Raw genomic sequence first — 22,264 nt, forward strand, 5'->3', positions numbered from 1 at the left:
ACGTGTTGTGAGGGTCTGTTGGGAACGTCTGGCGGAACCCGATGTCAGTGTGGTCTTCAACTCCCACCTCCGGGAGAGCTTCTCCCAGATCCCGGGGGAGGTTGGGGACATTGAGTCCGAGTGGACCATGTTCTCCACCTCCATTGTCGAAGCGGCTGCTCGGAGCTGTGGTCGCAAGGTCTCCGGTGCCTGTCGTGGCGGCAATCCCCGAACCCGGTGGTGGACCCCGGAAGTAAGGGATGCCGTCAAGCTGAAGAAGGAGTCTTATCGGGCCTTGTTGGCCCGTGGGACTCCCGAGGCAGCTGATGGGTACCGGAAGGCCAAGCGTGCTGCAGCCCAGGCGGTTGTGGAGGCAAAAACTCGGGTCTGGGTGGAGTTTGGGGAGGCCATGGAGGAGGACTATCGGTCGGCCTCGAGGAAATTCTGGCAAACCATCCGGCGCCTCAGGAGGGGAAAGCAGTGCGCCACCAACACTGTTTACAGTGGAAGTGGGGAGCTGCTGACCTCGACTGGGGATGTTGTCGGGCGGTGGAAGGAATACTTCGAGGATCTCCTCAATCCCACTGCCACGTCTTCCATAGAAGAAGTAGAGGCTGAGGTCTCAGAGGTGGACTCGTCCATCACCCAAGCTGAAGTCACCGAGGTGGTTGGCAAGCTCCTCGGTGGCAGGGCACCGGGGGTGGATGAGATTCGCCCTGAGTACCTTAAGTCTCTGGATGTGCAGGGACTGTCTTGGTTGACACGTCTCTGTAACATTGCGTGGCGGTCGGGGACAGTACCTCTGGATTGGCAGACCGGGGTGGTGGTTCCCCTTTTTAAGAAAGGGGACCGGAGGATGTGCTCCAACTATAGGGGGATCACACTCCTCAGCCTCCCGGGGAAAGTCTATTCCAGGGTACTGGAGAGGAGGATCCGACCGATAGTCGAACCTCGGATCCAGGAGGAACAATGCGGTTTTCGTCCTGGTCGTGGAACGCTGGACCAGCTCTATACTCTCCATCGGGTGCTCGAGGGTTCATGGGAGTTCGCCCAACCAGTCCACATGTGTTTTGTGGATCTGGAGAAGGCGTTCGACCGTGTCCCTCGTGGTATCTTGTGGGGGGTGCTTCGGGAGTATGGGGTCCGGGGCCCTTTGCTAAGGGCAGTCCGGTCCTTGTATGACCGAAGCAGGAGCCTGGTTCGCATTGCCGGCAGTAAGTCAGACCTGTTCCAGGTGCATGTTGGACTCCGGCAGGGCTGCCCTTTGTCACCGGTTCTGTTCATAATTTTTATGGACAGAATTTCTAGGCGCAGCCAAGGGCCGGAGGGGGTCCGGTTTGGGGACCACAGGATTTCATCTCTGCTTTTTGCAGATGATGTTGTCCTGTTGGCCTCATCGAACCTGGACCTTCAGCGTGCACTGGGGCGGTTTGCAGCCGAGTGTGAAGCGAGCGGGATGAGGATCAGCACCTCCAAATCCGAGGCCATGGTTCTCGACCGGAAAAAGGTGGTTTGCCCTCTCCGGGTCGGTGGGGAGTCTTTGCCCCAAGTGGAGGAGTTTAAGTATCTCGGGGTCTTGTTCACGAGTGAGGGAAGGATGGAGCGTGAGATTGACAGACGGATTGGTGCAGCGTCTGCAGTGATGCAGTCGCTGTACCGGTCGGTTGTGGTAAAGAAGGAGCTGAGCCGAGAGGCGAAGCTCTCGATTTACCGGTCAATCTACGTTCCTACCCTCACCTATGGTCATGAGCTTTGGGTCATGACCGAAAGGACAAGATCCCGGATACAAGCGGTCGAAATGAGTTTCCTCCGTCGGGTGGCTGGGCGCACCCTTAGGGATAGGGTGAGGAGCTCAGTCACCAGGGAGGAGCTCGGAGTAGAGCCGCTGCTCCTCCGCGTCGAGAGGGGCCAGCTGAGGTGGCTCGGGCATCTGTTTCGGATGCCTCCTGGACGCCTCCCTGGGGAGGTGTTCCGGGCATGTCCCACCGGGAGGAGACCTCGGGGAAGACCCAGGACACGTTGGAGAGACTATGTCTCTCGGCTGGCCTGGGAACGCCTCGGGATCCCCCCGGAAGAGCTGGAGGAGGTGTCTGGGGAGAGGGAAGTCTGGGCATCCCTGCTTAGACTGTTACCCCCGCGACCCGGCCCCGGATAAGCGGAAGAGAATGGATGGATGGATGGAAGAATGTACTGCAGTGGACAATAACTGAAGCACTATGATCTCAAGTAGTTTCATAGCTGATGCTCTTAACCTGAGTGGACTGCTGCTGCTGCTGCTGTTGCTGCTTCAGTTTTGCTGATCCAATGAAAAATGTACGCCAAAAACCCTTAAGCCATTGTGAGTCTTTGGTGATTTGATTTCTCTATTACAAAGGCTGATGCTAGAGGGTCATCTTTTTGAAATGTGGGAAGATGATGATGATGTGGCCCTGTTTGCTCCTGTTTTTGAGAGATAACATGAGGCAGAGGATAAGGATATTGGAGCTGCATGAGACTGGAGGAGGTGTATGGAGAGCTTGTAGAACCAGACTGGGTGGTTGCAGCAGGAGGAATGTGGGCTATTTCCATAAGACTACTGTCATCTGTCAAGAGGCTGTCAGTGTGTGTGCGCTTTTTGTGTTTGTACTGTGAGTAGGAGTAAAGCCGAAGGGGGAAAAAACAATTATTATACACTACCAGCCACATGAGCAGGAAACAAGCAGAGTAACTGTGAAGCTCTTACAAGACTGATCCTCACTGACCGACACCTCCACTGATGGCATGTCAGTCATCACGGGGCCCGGAGAGACGGAAAGGCAATGCGGTAAGTATTTTATTTCAGAACAGAAACAGGATTTGTGTTGTTGAGGGATTATGTTGAGTCAGATGTAAGTGTCTTGTTTTTGCCGACTTAAGTGAACGTGAACATGAGCTCTTGGGGTTTGTGTCACTGAATCTGACACATGAACCCAGCGCTGTTACATCACTCTTTACTCAGATCGGTTGCACGTATTTGCAGCAGCCACGCCACTAACCAGTGTTGTGAACTTGTGTAAGTGCTCCTTAATTAGCCTGTGGTGGGAAAGGCCTCTATCCTGCTCCTGTTTATGCGGTTGCTATTGTTACAGTCAGACCAGCCCAGCTTCCCTAATCACAGCAGACATCCCCTCTATTGTCCTGCTGCAAGTCTTGTGAAAATCAGGAAATGTTTCACTGGCTCTGATTGTGATTGGTTTTCTGTCATCATTTTGGCCATAGGCAGTTACTTTCAAAAAGAAAATACAGGTTTTGTTGAGTAAATTTCTTAGTGGAGTGGAACATTCCAGTTCATTCATTCAACATGGTGAAAAAGACTTTAAATCTAAGCATTTCTGTATAGTAGGGATGTAACGATATGAAAATTTCATATCACAGTTATTGTGACCAAAATTATCACGGTTATTATTATCGTGCTATTGTTGAAATTGTGCTCAAAATGTTTAAAAGGTACTAATACACAGACTGAAATAATTTAACCAAGTTGTATTTTGGGAAAAAAAAAAATAGGTACAATGTACCTTCCGAGCCTGTTTTGGCTGTTTTTCAGTCTTTTTGATTTTGCCTTTATATACTATATAAACAAATGTTTACTATACCCATGTTTGGGATCTTTTTTTTTCAGCATAACTTCCTTTATATCAACTCTATTATTTTTTCACTTTCACCTACTATAAAAACACAAAAGGACAAAAAATACAAAAAAAAAAAAAAAATCCAATTTGAAAAATGTATATAATTTATTGCGGAAATAACACATAGATGCTTAACGAACCTTTTCAAAGACTTTAAAAGTGAATATTGGTTCCAAATATTAGGTACATAAAATTAAAATTGTAATGAATTGAAACTATACTCAAATATTTGACATAAAAGCAGATCTTTACATAGGTGTTTTTTCTCCTAAAAGTGCGGTAATCAAATGCAGTTATCATGATAATTAGAATTTAAAGGGTAATACTAACCGTCTGCAATTTTACTGCGGTTTATCGTTATACATCCCTAGTGTATAGCACCAAATTCATCTTCAGACATTAGAATCATGCTTGAAATTGGGAGGAGTAGCATATTAGTATCTTGTGTGTTTGTGGTCAAAATGCATGTGCTTATAAATGAGCTGAATGATTTATAGCATTATTAGTTTGTTCTTTAGCCTTATCTCAAGCAACAGTGGCAGCACAGCTATTTATTCACTGGTTTCTTAAATCACAATTCAGATTCAGATAGAATTGGAATTACAACTACTTGTGGACTTGATATTCCTGCTGACGTAAAATATTGATGTCAGTTGATAATTATTGTCATGATAAATGTCAAATCAATATTTCTTTTTAGGTTATAAGCTGTTTTTTCTTCCTGAGTGAGAGTTGAAGTAAACCAGCTGTTCTGTTTCAAAATGATTCTGTATTATCAGAATGTGACAAATATTATTAAATCTAGAGGTGTAAATAACATTTACAATTATGATAATATGAAAAATGCCAATTTTGAGTAAAATTAAGTAAATCCAAACCGAAGTATTTTGTTAGCTCCGATGACAATATAAACCAAATGACAGGCAAAATTAAAACACTTGCAATGTTATTTATGGCAGTATAAAGTTGTATTATGACATGTCTTCATCATTTTGTAGCCCTGTTAAAGGTCCCGTATTATGCTATTTTTCAGTCACGTCATATAGGTCTCAGAAGCCCAAAAACGTAGTATTTTAGTTTGTTCGCCCCAAAATCATCCTTTTTTCGGAGTTTCAGCGGTCGAAAAAGTTGCTCTCACCAGCCCTCCTCAGAACAGGCTGTTTATGGGCCTGCTTCCGGGTATGCAAATGAACGCATCTGTCCACGCCCACTCCCCCTTCCCTCTCTGGGAGAGGACGCGGCTTCCGCTAGCGGTACTACGCGCTAATGTTGACTGAAGCCATGGCTCTCTCGTCTACAATACACATGTCTCAGACAGAACGTCTTTCCAAACACTGGCTTTCTTTGCCTTGAGGCGTGATTGAGCCCCGACGGAAAACGGCGGTGTTGTGTCGGGTTCGTGGACCTGACACGGAAAGACGCCTGCCGCCACTAATGCAGGCAGCTACTAACAAGCTTGATGCTAACTATACTGATGCCAACCACAAAAGGCCCGTGTTCAAAGTAGTTCTGTTGGATGTCTCTTGATATTATCAGCTCTTGCATGTTAACGGGGACGCAAACGTTAGCAGCAGTAACCGAGCTATGTTAGCTGCCATGCTAACGTTAGATGTACACATTAACAACCACCCGCTTATCCGTAATGTAGGGTTATGCAGTAAAGATACAAAAAATGATAAGAACTTACATCTCCCACACTTGTACTTGGGTCACGAAGCGTTGGTACTGCGTCCTTCTTGATTCGGAGTCTTTGTGCTAAGCCGGAGCTGTATGGGCCCATGTTAAAAAAACACTCGTCCGTGAAATGCCGGGCGCACACATACAAGTGTTTGGGAATGTTGTTTGGTACATGACCATCACAGATAGAATCCAGCCACTTTTTATGGAGAGGCTCGGAAGTGGGGAGCAAAAATAAACTATGGTGTTGGTGTGTGCAGCCAACAACACCACAACTTGCGTGTCTCGCCTTCGCCATGTTTGTTGTCCAAGAGGTACTTTGCCAGGGCGGGGCTCGCTTTGCCAGGGTGGGGGCACAGTCAGGGGGAGGAGTTAAATCCGCTTATGTCGTCATAAACGGAGCCAACTCAAACTCGGCCGTTTGAGCAGGCATTTTCACAAACTGTGGTGTAGCAAGGCAGGGAGGAAACAGACAGTTTTCAAATTCCAACCTCATAATGAGGCTACTGCAACACACACTACTATAAGAAAACTGTCACAAAGTGAGATTTGCATAATACGGGACCTTTAACAGTTTATACCAGGTCTTTTGTCCATATAGTGTATTAGCATTTAAAGCAGCATGATATGTGAGTGTGTGTTATTATCATTTCCTTATGGCATACAAAATGTCAAAAGTGTGTTTAAGTTCATACAACTTACTGAAATGTGAAGTATAAAAAGACTGAAAAGAATCAGAAAGGTAAAAATAAAGAGGAAATATACAAGGGTAACATACATCAGGAAAGTGTGCAGCTTAAATATCAAATATAATTAACGCAGCTGGTTTAATGTCAGCTTGTCTTTGTTATTTAGACAAGATAGAGACGTGAGTGACATTTACGGTGCTAGTGCTGTCCAAAGAAGACGATTTCTATTTTGTAGAAGTTTCCATCTTAAATGAATATGTATTGATGTGTATATGTGCACCCCTGTAACATCTGAGGGTTAAATCAGTCTTTAACCTTTGCCTAATTATATTAAAAAGCTAAAGATCTTTTAACATGGGCCTCTTTCCTTGTCTGTTGCTGTTTATTTAGCGGATGTTAAACGTAAGATTTAGCAAAATGTCAGCTTTAGTGGATTACTTCCCTCAAGCGAATTACAAGAAGTTGATAATGTAGCACACATGATGCTGTCCAACAGAGGAATCAGTATGCAAGTAGGTGTTCTCCGCTGGCCTAGGAGCCAAGGATATTGGAAAAGCATGATTGTCAAAGTCATTTGACTTTGTGATCTCCCATTAAAAGCCTGTCGGTCATGTGAACCCGATCCCAATCACATCCTATCTCAACAATCAGCCTCATGAATGAAATCGTCCTGTCTGGATCGCCTGTTCTGGCAGCTTCCAGATACTGAGAGGATTGAGGAGCAGGACACTGATGTATTATTCAGGAGTATAGTCTAGTGCTGTAACGTTAACGGGGCGAGTCTGCGCGGTTTGGCTCCTAATGTGTCAGGCTGCCATTTTAAAATGAATATTGATAGTTCTACATATTTACTGTAACCAAGACAGTGATCAGTGACTCCAACAAAACAGGCCTTTGAGATTATGTAAGTGTATGAAAAAGACTTGAAAAATAGACTCTGTTATCATCCGCTTGAATATTTTGCATGTGATGTTTTTATGACCCTTATGACTATTTAGGGCATTGCAAGTTATAAGTTATAGATATAATGAAGTCATGAGGTTTTACCACCAATTATATGCCATGGGTACAGAACTGGTGGTGACTTAAGTGCTTGGTGACATTTTTGGGGGCACGTTAGCTCATCCCATAATTACCTGTTACCTTTCTACCAAGTAAAACCTGCACAGGATAAACTCCCTCTTTGTTCACGAAATTTTTCCCAGACCCTGGGGATGTTGCAGCTGGCCCGTAACAGAGAACTGCAAATGATACTGAGATGGAAAGTGCGAAGCTTAAACTTATTGACCTTTCATGTGCAGAGTGTCTTTACTACGTGTCTGTTTGAGAAAACTTTAGCACAGTGGCAGTTACTCATCTGTGAAGCTCTTTTGAAGCAGTGGGGGGAAAAGGCTAAGCATGCAAGTTTCAACTATTATGATGATGTATTGATTGTTACTGGAACAGCACCCCCCCCTCTTAAATCATAATATGAACAGACTGAATGGCCGTGCATTGGTAATCTATGTAGCTACGCCTGGGGTTAAAGCACACGTTTGTGTATAACCTAATATGGATTTTTTTTCAAGAGGGCTGCTCTCTATGGGAATACGCACACTTGCTGACTCCTAGATGTTCATGTATAATGCAGCAGATGTATGGTCAGTAGTTGCCTTTACTATCATATCAGGTTACTTAGTGTTTTCCCCTTACCACCAAACACAGTGGAGAATTGTTAACCAAAAACAGACAATTTGTCCCATTCTTTTGACCAGGCAAGCTCTGTCAGCCCCAGTAGGAGGGAAGGAGGAGTGTTTTGCGCTCTACAGACGTAGGCTGCCTGCAGGGTCTCTTTGCTCCACAATTACTGCTTTATGAAGTCGCTTAACGAAAGCCAAGAAAAAAAGAGCAACAGAGGGAGAGAGTGTGAAGATGTCTGAAGGGCTGGTATCTGTTTCCACATCACCCTTGAGTCTTTCCTTTTCTTTGCAGCATCCTTTTTTGTGTCTCAGTTCAGCTCAATTGAAGTAGTTCATTCTGCCAGATTTTTTTTTTTTTTAATCCTTCTCAGCTCTACAGACTTTATGTTGCGTATTATGGGGGACAAACAATGGTGCAACTTTAAAAAAAAAAAAAAAAAAGTCTCAGATTGAAATATTTTATTTAACACAGTGATGTGTGAGTGTATCATCCTTTCATGTATCGTAGAGCAAACAGAATTACAAAATCATGTATGCGTTTGTAGAACAATAACAGTAAACTAAACTAAAAAAAATGGTGTAAAAGTCAATAAATGTGCAAAGAAAAACCAGGCCAAAAGAAGTCCCACATTCTAATATTTGACCCAGTTTATCCTTTAGCTTTGATTATGGTGCTCATTCCTTGTGATATGATTTCAATAAGCTTACAACCTTTATTTCCTTTTTTTTTTTTTTTTTTTTTTTTTTACACATAACGTTGTTAAACCTCAACCTGACCAACTGAACCAACCCCAGATCATAACACTGACCCCACAGGCTTGTACTGTAGGCACTAGGCATGATGGGTAATCACTTCGTCACCCTGATACATCCATCACTCTGGAACAGGGTTGATCTGGACTAATCAGACCTTTTTCCACTGAAACATAGTCCAATCTTTATGCTTCAATCAAACTGGTGGTTATTTAAGAAATGAGACTCTACTCACTGCATCATTTAGGGTTAAAGGAGTAGTTTTCCTGCTGCAGTAATTATCCAATGGACAGAGTACCATCACTCATTATGGAATTTATAAAAAGACAGTGTGCTTTTTGACAGTATGCAGTTAATAATCACAGTCTAAATATGGTTTAAATATCAACTATATGAATGCAGCTTTTTTCCTTCTAAAATTTAGAGACACAATTTACATTTGTACTACTAGGTCTATAAAAAGAGGATACTGAAATTCCATTTATTAAAAGCAATGAAGCACAATAAATAAATAAATAGAAGTGCAGCATCATTGAACTACAACCCCAATTCCAAAAATGTTGGGACACTGTGAAAATGTAGATTAAAAACAGAATATAATGATTTGCAAATTTCATAAACCCTTTAACATCACGAGAGATCATATTTAACTGAAAAAAAGTACCATTTTGAGCAAAAATATGGTAATTTAGCATTTTATGGTAGCAACATGCATAGAAAAACCTGGGATGGAGGCAACCAAAGGATGGAGAAGTAAGCAGTAGTAAAAAAAAAAAAAAAAAAAAAAAAACAGCAGGAGGAACATGTTGTGATTCTTTAGGTTAATTGGCAACAGTCAGTGCAAAGTACAGATGGGTAAAGAGTCGAAAATGGTTCCATTGTGAGTAACATGTGCATTTATGAGATTTAGAAATCAATCTGTTTTATTTACATTTTACACAGAGTCCCAGTTTTTGTGTGACTGTCGTTATATCTGTTAATAGCAGTCACTTAGGTGAGTTTTTAGTCAGACGTGCACCTTTTCTCATTCTTTTCTGTTGCTGATGTTTTTGTTCTGCTGAACTGAGTGAGTACCAGTTTGAAGTCGAGATGTTCACTCAGTTAAAAAAGCCATCTACACCCGTCTGGAGTCCTGCTCTCTTGACTGCCTGCTCATCTGTGATAACATGAGCCCCCGTCCCATCCAAACATAAGCTAATGGTCCATGCTGCGTCTGTCACTTTGTCTTACGGAAGAAGACGGACAGAAGAGAGGGATTTCAGAAAGACAGATTCAGCAGATAAATAAAGAGGAGAGGAAATAACTTTACTTTTCTCTCTATTATGTACAAAGGGGGGGAAAGAAAAGAAAAAAAATATCTGTATTGCAAAGCTGCTTAGCCGTATGATTCAGTTGGGGGATTTATATCTGCTTTCACCCCCACTTCAAGCACCGGGGTGGAGGCGGACAAAGAGAGAGATAGAGGGGGAGTGTATGTGTGTGTGTGTGTGCATGTGCATATATATATATGTGTGTGTGTGTGATGGAGAAATGGTGTAGGAGAAGCACAATCTGCTGTAGCTCCATGTGAAAATGACCTACTTCCTGTCAGCTCACTCTCAAATGGATTGCTGTGTTCAGATGTGTGGAGGAGAGAGGGAAAGAGGGGGAGGTCCTCTGAGGGGGTCTGGGGGAGAGGGTTGACGTGGCACGGTTAAATGAACGATAAGTAGGCGGCTCTGGGGACCTAAACTGTAAAATAAAATAAATATCAATGCGTGTGTGTATAGTCTATATGCGTCCCATGTGTTATCTGTGTGTTACATTCACGAGCACCCACCTGTGTACACGCTGTTTGTTTGCTCCCCAAGGCTGACATGCAGTAAAACATGCATGTTACATGAAGGCGCCGCTCGCCCTCTGCTGCGTTAATTACCACAAATGAGAGTTTGACAAGAGTTGACTATCTGAGAGCCAATATTTGAGGGGGTGGCCTCAGCAGATGCTCGCTTGGCGGTGTGTGAGTTTGTGTCAAACACAGGATGTTGTTAATGGCGGCAGTCTGCTCTTTAACGGGAAAGTTTCTGTAGTTTTTATTTGGTTTGAGAGATAAGTCTCGTGAGAAACTTGCTTCTTTTATGTTACTGGTGTTATCGAGTCCAACATCTGCTTTATGCGATAAGTACAGACAGTATATGTTCGCCTCCTTCCATCCATGAAATGAACAAAACCAGCTTCATTGAACCTACTTGTAGTTGATTTTGTGAATTTCTTTTTTCTTGTGCTAAATATTTGAGTCTTATGACAATGTTTTCAGACCTCAAATTGCTGTCTTTAGCATCTTAACGTAGTGGTGCCTGTATGCTGCTCATCAGTACTTTACCTACATTATATGGTTAAAATACTAGGACATGTCACATATACAGCTTGAATATACTGTTGATTTGAAATATTAGCATAACAGAAGTCTTCACTGTTTTCAGTAATTATGATACATGTCAAGTCTATATTTGTGTTAACTTTGAGTTAAGTTTGTTTTAAGTAGGTGTGGGCGATATGTCAAAATACTATATCACGATTTTTAAAAAAGAAAATCACAAACTCGATTTTGTCACGATTCTTTACATTGATCTTTGAGACTAATTTGCATATCTTTTGCCAATAAATGTCACTGCTTCCGTTACCTCTTTCCACCGTTTGCTACTCTTCTCATAAAGAGTGCTTTTACTAAATGCTTGTGTTAAAGTTGTTTGCTTTTGTTTAACTCTATCTGTTGCCTCTGGCTGCGACGTAGCTGGTCTTCCTGCAGTTTTGTTGGCAGGTGATTGAACAGGTTCATAGTTTTGCCATCCAACATGCGAACTGTGTCTGTGCAAATTTTGCAAATTACTGTTGCTTGCACTTTGTCATTCGGGAAAAAAGCCAAACCAGTTCCATGCGTTGGAAGTGGAGTTTTTTTTAGGAAGCAGCTCATCCATTTCGCTGTGATGCATCTTTGCGTCAGCATATAACTGCATCCAGAGCCGTTGAATTCTCTGTGGCTATACATTATAATATAGGCGATTCCACGATCTTTCTGCTTTGTCGGATTGTCGATACGTTCTAATCCTTTACGATCTAATATCGTCATATTGCACACCCCTAGTTTTAAGTATGAAACAGTTGAAGAAACCAAGTGGTTATTTATGGTTTAAAATTATTATTTATGGTTAAATGGTGAGAAATATTTAAGAAATCTAATGGTAGAACATTTAAAATAGTTACAATAAAAAAAAAAAAAAACAATGTTGAGGGATAATTAAGTAAAAACAAACTCTAAAGAAGTGTAGTTGACAGTGTGAAGACAAAATACAAATGTTTTTTTCTAATGATGTTTGTTACAGTTTAGAATTAGCTGTAGCCCAGTGTCCTGTTAGCAATGAAACGCCTGGATTCAATGTGTCCCAATACTTTTGTCTATATAGTGTGCCTAATATTAATTTTAATGTACATAATACATGCACTTTTTCTATTCACAGTACATTGTTATACAAATGCGCGTACACACAACAGCTTTTGGACTGTCTGTGTTCTGGAAGAAGTTTGGATCTTCCATTGTGGCTCTTCCTGTGAAGGATTTATTGTTTTATTTGAAGAGTGTTACATTTTGTACATATTGTGAAGCCCTTGTGATTTATGATATTTGGCCATGCAAATAAAAATGCTATTGAACTCAGCTGGATTGTCACTTTTGATCTGCCTTGGCCTAATATGAAACTGTTAAAATAAAATGCATAAAAAATCTGATTGATTAAGACACAGATTGCACATTTTTACATTAATACGCACATATTTTACCTGTATGAAACAAAATAATTGTGTAAAATGCAATGAAAAGTGGTTACCGGTACTTTTATATACTGTAAAGTAGTGTAAAGGTGAGGAGTCTCTGTCTTAATTTGCGTTGTACGTCGTGTCTTTGGGATGATTTCACTCAACAAGTAACTGGCTGTCAGGCTTAATCCCTACAGTTCTCACTGGCCGGTTGGAAGGTGAATTAATTTAATCCACACTCACAACCCTGCCCCCCACTCTCTCCCACACTCGTATATTTCATTCTCTCCTCTTCCTCTTTTCCAGTACCTGAAGACCTGTCTCTGGAGGAAAGAGATGAGCTGTCGAATATACGACGCAGGAAAAAAGAGCTGTTGGATGATATTGAAGTGAGTAAGAATCTCAAGTTAATATTTTGTTTGTTTCAGCAGCAGGTTGTTCAATATGTTGGGATTTAAATGCAATGTTTTAATGGGTTTCTGCAGAGTCCATTTTCTGAATTAATGAGGCTGAGCAAATTATGTGTGCACAGTAAAATCATTGTGTTACATTTGTGGAAATCTGTCTACTGTTGCAGATAAGTTTAGGTATCTGAAGTTGTCTTTGGGATACATTCTACTTTGCTTCTGTGCCATGAGGATAAAGATATTTAAATAGTTTAAAAAAAGAAGATGCCTGGGAGATTTCTTGGATCTTGACGGTTTTACATATTAATTGCTCTTTGGATGCTGCTGCCACTTTAGTTTAGTTTAGTTTATATCAGACACAAACGCAATATGCAATATGTCGATAATAGAAGCTGTAAGTCTGATTCCAACCATATCACCTATTCCCTTTCATTAGGATGCACTGTTGTATTAAACTAACAATGTAATATACAGAGAGCTGAGAGCTGCACAGCATAAAACATAAAGTGCAGTGTCTCAAGTTATTTTCTTGTCCTGTGCCCTGCAGCGGTTGAAGTTTGAGATTGCAGAAGTGATGACTGAAATCGAGCAACTAACCTGTGTAGGGGAGAGGTAAGAGTACATCTTTATTTTCTTTTTTCTTTCTCTTTTTGATTCTTTGTTCCTGAGGTTTTAGCTAATTTGATTATTATTGTTTCCATTTCTATATATTAATGGGGTCATATTTTGCTAAACCCACTTTTATTAGTCTTTGGAACGTGTATTTGTGTATTTGGACCTTAATAGTTAAAAAAGTTTGAATTTGAACCCTCCAGGTGCTGCAAAGCTATCTTTATATTCATTCCAGCAAAAATTGAGTGGATTTCTACAATTCATTTCAATTCCTGCTGAATTTGTTGTAGTAAAAGCTGAAAATATAGCCAAACTTTTGAGTCGATTACCAGAAATATTCAGTTGTTGGTTGTATTAAGTGGCTCATTTAAAGGGCCAGCGCTGAAAACGACCTTTCTGATGTCATTAGTCAGAAATAGGGTTGAAAATGGACCTGTGGAGTTGAATTAATGAAGAATTCAGACCCAAGTATAGCATTTACAGTTTATGTAGGCCACAGGGAAATGTTTTAAAATGCATAATTCCATTTAAAAAAGCAAAATATCACTCCTTTAACCCTTTCATGCATACTGGTCACTCCAGTGGACAGCTATTCTACAGCTGTTCTCTTGTATATTCATGGATTTTTGTTTTGTTTTGTTTTATTTTTTTTACACATATCTTTATTAAAGTTTTAAGACACTACGTATCTTTTCTGACATGAATTGGTAACCTTGTGTAGATCTCCCCTGAGCATGAACCCCCAGAATCACAAGCCCCTCCCCCCTATAGTTTTCACACAATTTATCAGTAAATACATGTTTCTTTGCTTCAAAAATTAAACGCATGGTGTCCAGCTGATTATTATTATTATTATTATTATTATTATTATATTTTTATTTTTACTTTTTATTTATTTTATCTATTTATTTATTTTTTAATAAGAAATTTTTCAATCACATTGTTTTTTCATGTTTAAAGAGAAATGACAACCCTCAGGGAAAAAAATCTTGATTAAGGTTCTCATAATTCGTGCATGAAAGGGTTAAACATGTACTCTATACGGCAGATGTCCAAATTGCAATTAGAGTGATAAATCATCATGTTTTCAGGTCATTCTTTTGCCTTTTCTGCTCTTCAGAACCACAGAGCTGTGCAATTGCTTCCTCACAGTCTCACACCTGTCATTTTATGTGTATGCTTGATAATCCGCCTTTGTTTGAGGAGTGAAGCAGGATTGTCAGCAACTAAACATTAGCTAAACAGTCTGTGTTCAGAGGCTTTCATTTGATTGGTGGATGAGGTGGAGTGAGGCTGTGTGCCGGGCTGTGTGTGTCTCAGGTGCAGCTGGCAAAGGGGCTTGGGTTATTTTCAGCAAACAGGGAGTACAAAGAGACACAAAGCTGAAGAAGCGCAATGTGTTTTGAAGAAGAATAACAGTAAAATAGGAAATATTCCATAAAGTTGCTGCAGGAGACAGTTGTTATGAAGTGTTGTTACACTGATGTTCATCCACATGAGTGTTTTATTTTAGTTTAAACCCTATGTAAACTCATCATCTCATAACAAACTGACAGCTGAGCTCCTGAACAAATACATGACCTGTAATACTGTGGACAAAACCACACCTTTAACTGTCACATGTAGTAATGTTTCTGTTTTCACTGCAGCAAAACCACACAAAGAAACAAACAGATCGCCATGGGGAGGAAGAAGTTCAACATGGACCCGAAAAAGGTCAGGTCTGGGAATCAGTAACCCTGTCAAATAAGACTTTTATGGTTTTATTGAAGACATTTTGAAATAACCCTGAGCCATCCATCAAGGGCAAAAGTAATAACAATGAAATGAAGCGTACAAGGCACCTATTTACCTATGTTTGTGTGTGTTTTTTAATAACAGGGGATCCAATTTCTCTTGGAGAACGATCTTCTCCAGAACACCCCAGAAGACATTGCACAGTTCCTGTACAAAGGCGAAGGGCTTAACAAAACGGTCATCGGGGACTACTTAGGGGAACGGTGAGCGCTCTGGTTTTCCTTCCCCTTTTTCCTTTTCCCCCCACATCCCATCTTTCTGTCAGATCGGTACTGCATGAGCTCAGACATGGGCATAAATCCCCAGGAAATTGGTAGTCTGGATTTATGGAGCCGAGCACTGACAGGACACAGTGCCAGTAAAGTAAGTGTGTGGACATGTGGTTCTTATCGAAGGGAAATCAACGGGGATAGGTTTAGTCAGAACAACAGCTTCGGCTTTTACTCTGCATTTTATTTTTTCCACCTTGACAGAATCAGCCACTGTCCTTTGCAAAGCTTAGCAAATTCTAGATGAATAGAACCATGTGTCCTTTTCTGTAAATGTAAAGGTTTCAATAGTTAAAGTCTGACCCGTGTCCCTCATGTCCTCTAGGGATGACTTCAACATCAAGGTCCTGCAGGCATTTGTGGAGCTTCATGAGTTTGCAGACCTCAACCTTGTACAAGCCTTAAGGTAAGTAGCCCTGTGGTAAAAACAAGATGTGTTCAGGCATTTCCTGTCTTAACAGCTGAAAGATAAACAACAGAACAAACCCATTAATGTTAATATTTTGGTAGAAATAAGCATTTTCCTTAATTGCAGTGCATTCCTGGATGATGTTGCCCTTTGTGTTGATAGTATGGTTGCATCAAAAGAGTGTTTTTATAGCAGTCACAGGTTGTTTTTCACACTGCTAATTGAGTGTGGTCTGAGTAGGCCTTAGGCTGGAGGTCTTTGAAGATACGCATAAACATCTGTGTAAGTGGAGGTTGCAGATACTTGCCGTGACTTTTATGTCTTAAATTCTATCAACTTGATGTGTGGACTTGCATATTAAGAACACCGATTTGTTGATTCTACTCTGAAAATACAGAAATATTTAGTAGAAATTTAAAGTAAGGAGGATCACCACCAAAAGCCGTGCTCTTTAACATCTGCTCACACTGAAACAATCTATTTAAGAATGTGAGCGAGGGTGAAAAGACGGAGGGAACGGCATGTATTAATGATAATCAAGTCAGGAGCTGAACCAGGGCAGATAGAGTTCATGATCAGCACTCCCTGAACTGGAGGTTCTTAGGTTAATGTAAAGTAACAGCTGAAGCATTTATGTAAATAGTATGATGTTTTAATTTACTGTGATTATCAGAGACTGTAATTTAGATTTACATGCATTTTTATGATCTTCTCATTACATTTCCCCTCTCTTACTTCTTATGCAGGCAGTTTCTGTGGAGCTTCAGACTTCCCGGCGAAGCCCAGAAGATTGATCGTATGATGGAGGCCTTTGCCTCCAGGTACTGCCAGTGCAATCCTGGAGTCTTCCAGTCCACAGGTATCGCATAAAGACACACACACACATGCGCAGACACATACACACACACACACACACATACACATATTGCAGCGGATATCTGAGTCACACTCAGCCAGACAGTCCAGGACAGATATCATGGGCCGCCAGACCATCTCAGCCCCAGATCAATGCCTCTGACTCTGTCTTCTCTCATTAGACAGGTGCACAGTTTGGGGAATATAAATCTTAAGCATGTGGCCACAGCACTGGAGATTTATATCAGTGCGTATGAAAACTTTCAGATACTAATCTGTTTCCGATATTTCCATTAAGGCATTCCTATTATTGTCTGCCTGAGCTTCAGAAACCGGACAAACAATCTGCTTACTTCTTTGTTTTCCACCTCAGTGAACAGCATCTTTGCTAATCACACTGTAATCAGTCTTCATGTCTCCAGCCAGTGATAATGAAATTGATCACCGGTCAATAGTACTTGTTAGTGCATTCCTGGCTCGTTGCACATCGGCTGCTGCTCTTGTGGTTACTGAGTGTGTGCGGAGAAGGACACAGGTGACAGCTCAGGTCATGAATATTGATGTGGTGCAGTCATGACACACCCTGACTTAGTTATTGGTCATCTCTCAGGGCTGGGATCAAGGGAGCCGTAAATTACAGTGCAGCGGATGTTGACTGGGGCAGTTAGTGTGTGGATGGATGAGGTGGAGGATGGTTAACTGGAGTTATGATGTGGAGCCACTAGATCAGTGCCTGTGTGTATGTGCACGACTGCACAAAGTGTCATGGACTCTGCCTTTGGTGTTCCATGGTCTAGAGGAAACTGTCTGTACGAGTGTGTGTGTGTGTGTGTGTGTGTGTGTGTCGCAGAATATGTGGCTCTTTGTTGATTAAATTGAGTTTTATTTGACAGAGTCCTAAATTTTGTGCCAAGAAAATCTTTTGATGGTTTGTTGTCTAATTAATCACAACTCATTTGTGCTGTCGGCTCAATACAAAACAGTGAAATTCCTTCTCCCTCAAATCCCACAGACACTGCTTTTGTTTTTACAGTTGCGGACACAAAATACCACAGATAATATACTAAATAATTGTTGCATTGTTTGGTTTAGGCACATAATCTTTTTCGTCTGCAAACTTTTAGGGTTAAAAAGAATGTGAAATGACAAGCGTTACCAAACACAGACAGCAGCAGGTTTTGTTTCCATCATAACAGTCATGATCACCTCCCACTAAAGTTTGTGCATATTTAATGTCACTAAATCAATGTTGCTCCATCTCATCACTTTTGTTTACAATAGGTTTTATACTCCTTAGACAATTGACCGGTATTGTTGTTTTTCTAATGAGAAAAGGCTTTCAAATCATAATCATCTCAACGCACTACAGTTTTAGATATAATATATGTATTAATTTACACTTTAACAAATTAATTCCATGCGGGAAAACTGTTCCTTTACACCCAAAGTCATATTTTATTCTATGCACTGACTATGTGCAATTACCTCCACAGACACCTGCTACGTCCTATCATTTGCTATCATTATGCTGAACACCAGCCTGCACAATCCCAACGTCAGAGACAAGCCCCCCGTGGAGCGCTTCATCTCCATGAACAGAGGGATCAATGAGGGGGGAGATCTCCCAGAAGAGCTACTCAGGGTGAGAGCTTTGGGTTTATTAGTTCGTTAGCTTTGACAAATGTATTCAGGAGACTGTGGGTTTAAAACATTGCGCTTCATGAGACGCAGGTACTGGAACACAACTTTGACAATTAAAATGTAAAGTAGCGTTTTGAGAATGTGTGTTTATGATATAGTACAAAAAGATATAGTCCAAAAAGAGACACACTGGAAGCAAATAATGCTGCTCTAATTGAGATGTACTGCAGCAGTCAAGCATAAAAAGATGTTTTGTGCAGATAGAGGTGTCCCATGATCTCTCAAAGAAAAAAATATACAAACAACCTGATCTACCCATATATTAGCAAACAACTTTAGGTTGACTTCAGTATAAAAAGATGTCATTGCATTTCACTTGAGGAGCGAGTCCCTCTTTCTCACAGAGTTTTTCACTTTTATAACACACAGTTAATCCAAGCACTGACTGTTCAGAGATAACAAGAAGTGTGTGTGCTCACCTTTAAGTGTTAATATGCTTTTCTGTTTCATAATGCTTTTGTTTCTTGTCCTGTTTAGAATCTATACGACAGCATCAAAAGCGAACCGTTCAAGATCCCGGAGGATGATGGGAATGACCTGACGCATACGTTTTTCAACCCAGACAGAGAAGGCTGGCTGCTCAAATTAGGTTAGTATGTGTGTCCACACATTCTCTCGCTGAGAGAATGCATGACATCCTGGATGACTTTATTTGGTTAGTGTTGAGTCTTTTGCTCTACAACTACGTCTGTATTCTCACAGCTGAGCAAACGGAACAGAGATTAAGGTACTTAGTGATGCAGATTCATCATTTAGATACAATGAAACTTCCTTATGGTGCCAGAAATTTCAACAGTTTTGTGTTATATCTAACCGGTAACAGTGTGATTTAGTTTCTCCACAGCGCACTCATGATTTGATTATTTTTGCATCTGTTATAAATCTTGCTAACTGAGATTCCGGACATAAGAATGCACTTATCCAGTTCACATACCTTTCCTTTCCACAGCGCTATATCACATTATAAGCATGTGAGGTGCGCACATTCGCACCATCAGTTTTTCTAAATGCCTCTTTCTCTGTGAGAAATGTCGTGGCCTGTGCATGTTTTTTTGCATGCACATTGTTTTTCCAGCTTGTCTTTGTCTTATAAAAATCAGACCCTGAAGGTAACTATTGTAATGTGGTTTGGGAAGGAACACACACATTAATAATTTGCATCGTATGAGTTTGTTCGTGCAAAATCTTAGCAGAAGGGGGATATGTTTTCACAGTGAGGTAATAAAAGTTTCCGTTCTTATTGCTAATCACCATAGTTATATGTTCCACTTTGTTTGCATGTGTTTCTGATTTGGTCTTTGCACCGCCACTCAGCAGTTCACACTACATTTGACATTTCCTGCTGCTTTTAAAATAACATAACATCTTATCACCTTTTGCAAACCCTTTCAACAGTTTAATTTGCATTTTTTATGCTGATTTATTATGGTACATAAAACTTTGTAGTAGCTTGGATATTGTATTTCAGAGGTTAAAGGGCAAATTCACTGCATGTGAGTCGGTTCATTAACACTTTAACACACACACACACACACACACACCTGGCTTTCACCCTGCACATTCCACCAACTCTATGTAACGTCTCTGTAGCCTCATCAAACCAGTGAGTATGAATGCAAATAGCCCCAAAGTGGCTCACAGACCTAACATGATTACATTCTAGTACGGTTCCTCCCTGGAGCCATTTCCCGCACCAGTTCTCTCTACAATATCTCTAATTTGACTTTCTAAAAATAAACCCTGGAGGATGCAGAGTAATAAATGCCTTTTTTAGCAGAATCTCGTTGTATGTGCAGCGGAAATTTGGCCACACTAATTCAATAGCCAGAGTCTATTGAAATGTAAGGAAACCCGAAACACTGAGGCTTATAGGATCACAAGAGGCGCCAAGAAAAACAGGAAGGAAATGCTGCAGTGAAAAGTGTTGGTTGCAAATGTGAGTGTAAGGGATGGTTAGTGCTGCAAGGATCTAATCAGTAACATAAGGTTAAAGCACACATACGCACGAAACCAGAGATACTTGGAAGCATATGTATGTGTTTTCATATTTTGAGTAATATTTTGTGCAAATGTGTGTTTGCCTGCATGCACATGCATCTCCCACCAGGACAGTCTCCTCTGTGTCTCTGCTTTACATCTCCTTTAACAAGTCGTGTTTTCCTCCAACTCATGACTCTGTAGTCACTGCCAGAGGGGAAAGTCTACTTCAAACCGGGATTTAGGACATTTGCTCTCACCCCTATCTTTGTTTTTTTGCATATAGTTTGCACAAGTTAACATGTGAGGTGGTGAACATGCTGTGGGGTTATATGTGTGTGTGTGTGTGTGTGTGTTAGTTTAGTGTTTGTGTATATGTGTGTTCCTTCAGGGGAGCTTTAGGTGCCACGTTAGGTTCGTATCAAGTGCTGTTTGTTCTCCTCCCCCGAGATCCAATAAGGTTTTATCCTGATGCCTTTAAAAATGAATAGGCAGAGTCAGTAATAATTTAGTAGTTGCATGAGTCATCATTTAACTCAGCTTAAACTTAGAGAACTACTGGTTGATAGTAATCGCTTCAGTTTTCTGCAAACCAGCTTGTGTGCATGTTTCAGAAAGACAAAGTGAGCAATGTTTTTTATTTGAAATGATCTTTTTTCATTTATCAGATCAATAATGAAGAGGCTCATGTTTTGTTTCGTTTTTTACGGTTTTTAAAGTATATATAAATGACCCACTTTATGAAGGAGTGTCACGGCCCTGCTGTCTTTCCTGAGGGGAGACAGCCAGTCTGTCACTGAGGCCATTGTGTCACTTCCTGTCTCCTCTTCCTCTTCCCGTCAGGGGGCCGAGTGAAAACCTGGAAGAGAAGATGGTTCATCCTGACTGACAACTGCCTCTATTACTTTGAATACACAACGGTGAGTGTCGTATGAAGATGTTGTTATCAAAATAAAATGGTAGTAACATGAAGATGACGATATCCCTTAACGAGCATTCATAACAGTAAAAAACATTTCCCATAGTTAAAATCTACACCTAAAAACTTAGTATGGCCAAGACGTTTCCTCATGTAAAAGTTTCAAAGTGACCCTAACACACATGGGATGTTACAAAGTTATGTAAAGGCACTGTTTATTTTATCTGCGTTTCATCTGAATGATTCTGATCGTCCACACGTCTGTCAGTGTCTCTGTCTGTGAGAAACTGTTTCTATCGGTGCCTCTGTGTCCCTGCTATCTGCTACATCAGCACTGTCCTCTCTGTACCCTGGTATTATCCTTCAGGACACTATCATTATGTCCCGTCCTCTGGTCAGACTGCTCCGTGCACACATTATCTGCTCGGTTAAAGAGCAGCAACAGGATGAGTGGGGAGGGGTGGGGTGGGGGGGGGGTGAGGTCGATATCTCCGTTAGCAAAACATTACAGTGGAGCATCTTTTTCTTTTCATCTTCATCCCTCTCAAATAAAAGTTTCTCTTTATCTTCTCTTTTCTTACAGCTGTTTTTGTCTAATATTTATTATATATTTTGTTGCTTCTGTTGCATCGCCTGCTCATTCTTCTCATCCTTGCCTCCTTTAGGACAAGGAGCCTCGAGGGATCATCCCACTGGAGAATCTCAGCATCAGGGAGGTGGAGGAGCCCAGGAAGCCTGTGAGTGTTGCCTCATTAGAGACTTCAGATCACAGTCAAGTGTCTTTTCTTTGCTGTTTTAGTGAATGTAAAGACATTTCTCGTCGATGTGCCGCTGAAACTAATCATCTGTCAGCAGCTTTTTACTCATGCTCTTGCGTTTTGTGTCCCTCCAGAATTGTTTTGAACTCTACAACCCCAATCACAAAGGCCAGGTGATCAAAGCTTGCAAGACAGAGGCAGATGGACGTGTTGTTGAAGGCAATCACGTGGTGTACAGGATATCAGCGCCCACGCCAGAGGAGAAGGAGGAGTGGATTAAATCCATCAAGTAAGACTCCACACAATTACTTACCAGGCAGCGGGTTATGTACCACAATTCC

At 41.2% G+C, this 22,264-nt stretch overlaps 1 protein-coding gene across 1 annotated transcript in view; it reads left to right on the forward strand.

Annotated features, from left to right (window-relative positions):
* cyth3b (cytohesin 3b) overlaps positions 1 to 22,264 on the forward strand; it is a 44,628-nt gene that overhangs the window by 17,664 nt on the left and 4,700 nt on the right. Inside the window, exons 2-12 of the mRNA XM_030140994.1 lie at positions 12,526 to 12,608; positions 13,174 to 13,238; positions 14,888 to 14,954; positions 15,120 to 15,238; positions 15,630 to 15,710; positions 16,460 to 16,572; positions 18,062 to 18,210; positions 18,747 to 18,858; positions 21,090 to 21,166; positions 21,831 to 21,902; positions 22,058 to 22,212. Of these exons, the coding sequence (XP_029996854.1) occupies positions 12,526 to 12,608; positions 13,174 to 13,238; positions 14,888 to 14,954; positions 15,120 to 15,238; positions 15,630 to 15,710; positions 16,460 to 16,572; positions 18,062 to 18,210; positions 18,747 to 18,858; positions 21,090 to 21,166; positions 21,831 to 21,902; positions 22,058 to 22,212 (1,093 nt within the window). The remainder of the gene's footprint in view (positions 1 to 12,525; positions 12,609 to 13,173; positions 13,239 to 14,887; positions 14,955 to 15,119; positions 15,239 to 15,629; positions 15,711 to 16,459; positions 16,573 to 18,061; positions 18,211 to 18,746; positions 18,859 to 21,089; positions 21,167 to 21,830; positions 21,903 to 22,057; positions 22,213 to 22,264) is intronic.

Source organism: Sphaeramia orbicularis, chromosome 8 (genome assembly GCF_902148855.1).
Source record: "Sphaeramia orbicularis chromosome 8, fSphaOr1.1, whole genome shotgun sequence".
Classification (NCBI taxonomy): domain Eukaryota; kingdom Metazoa; phylum Chordata; class Actinopteri; order Kurtiformes; family Apogonidae; genus Sphaeramia; species Sphaeramia orbicularis.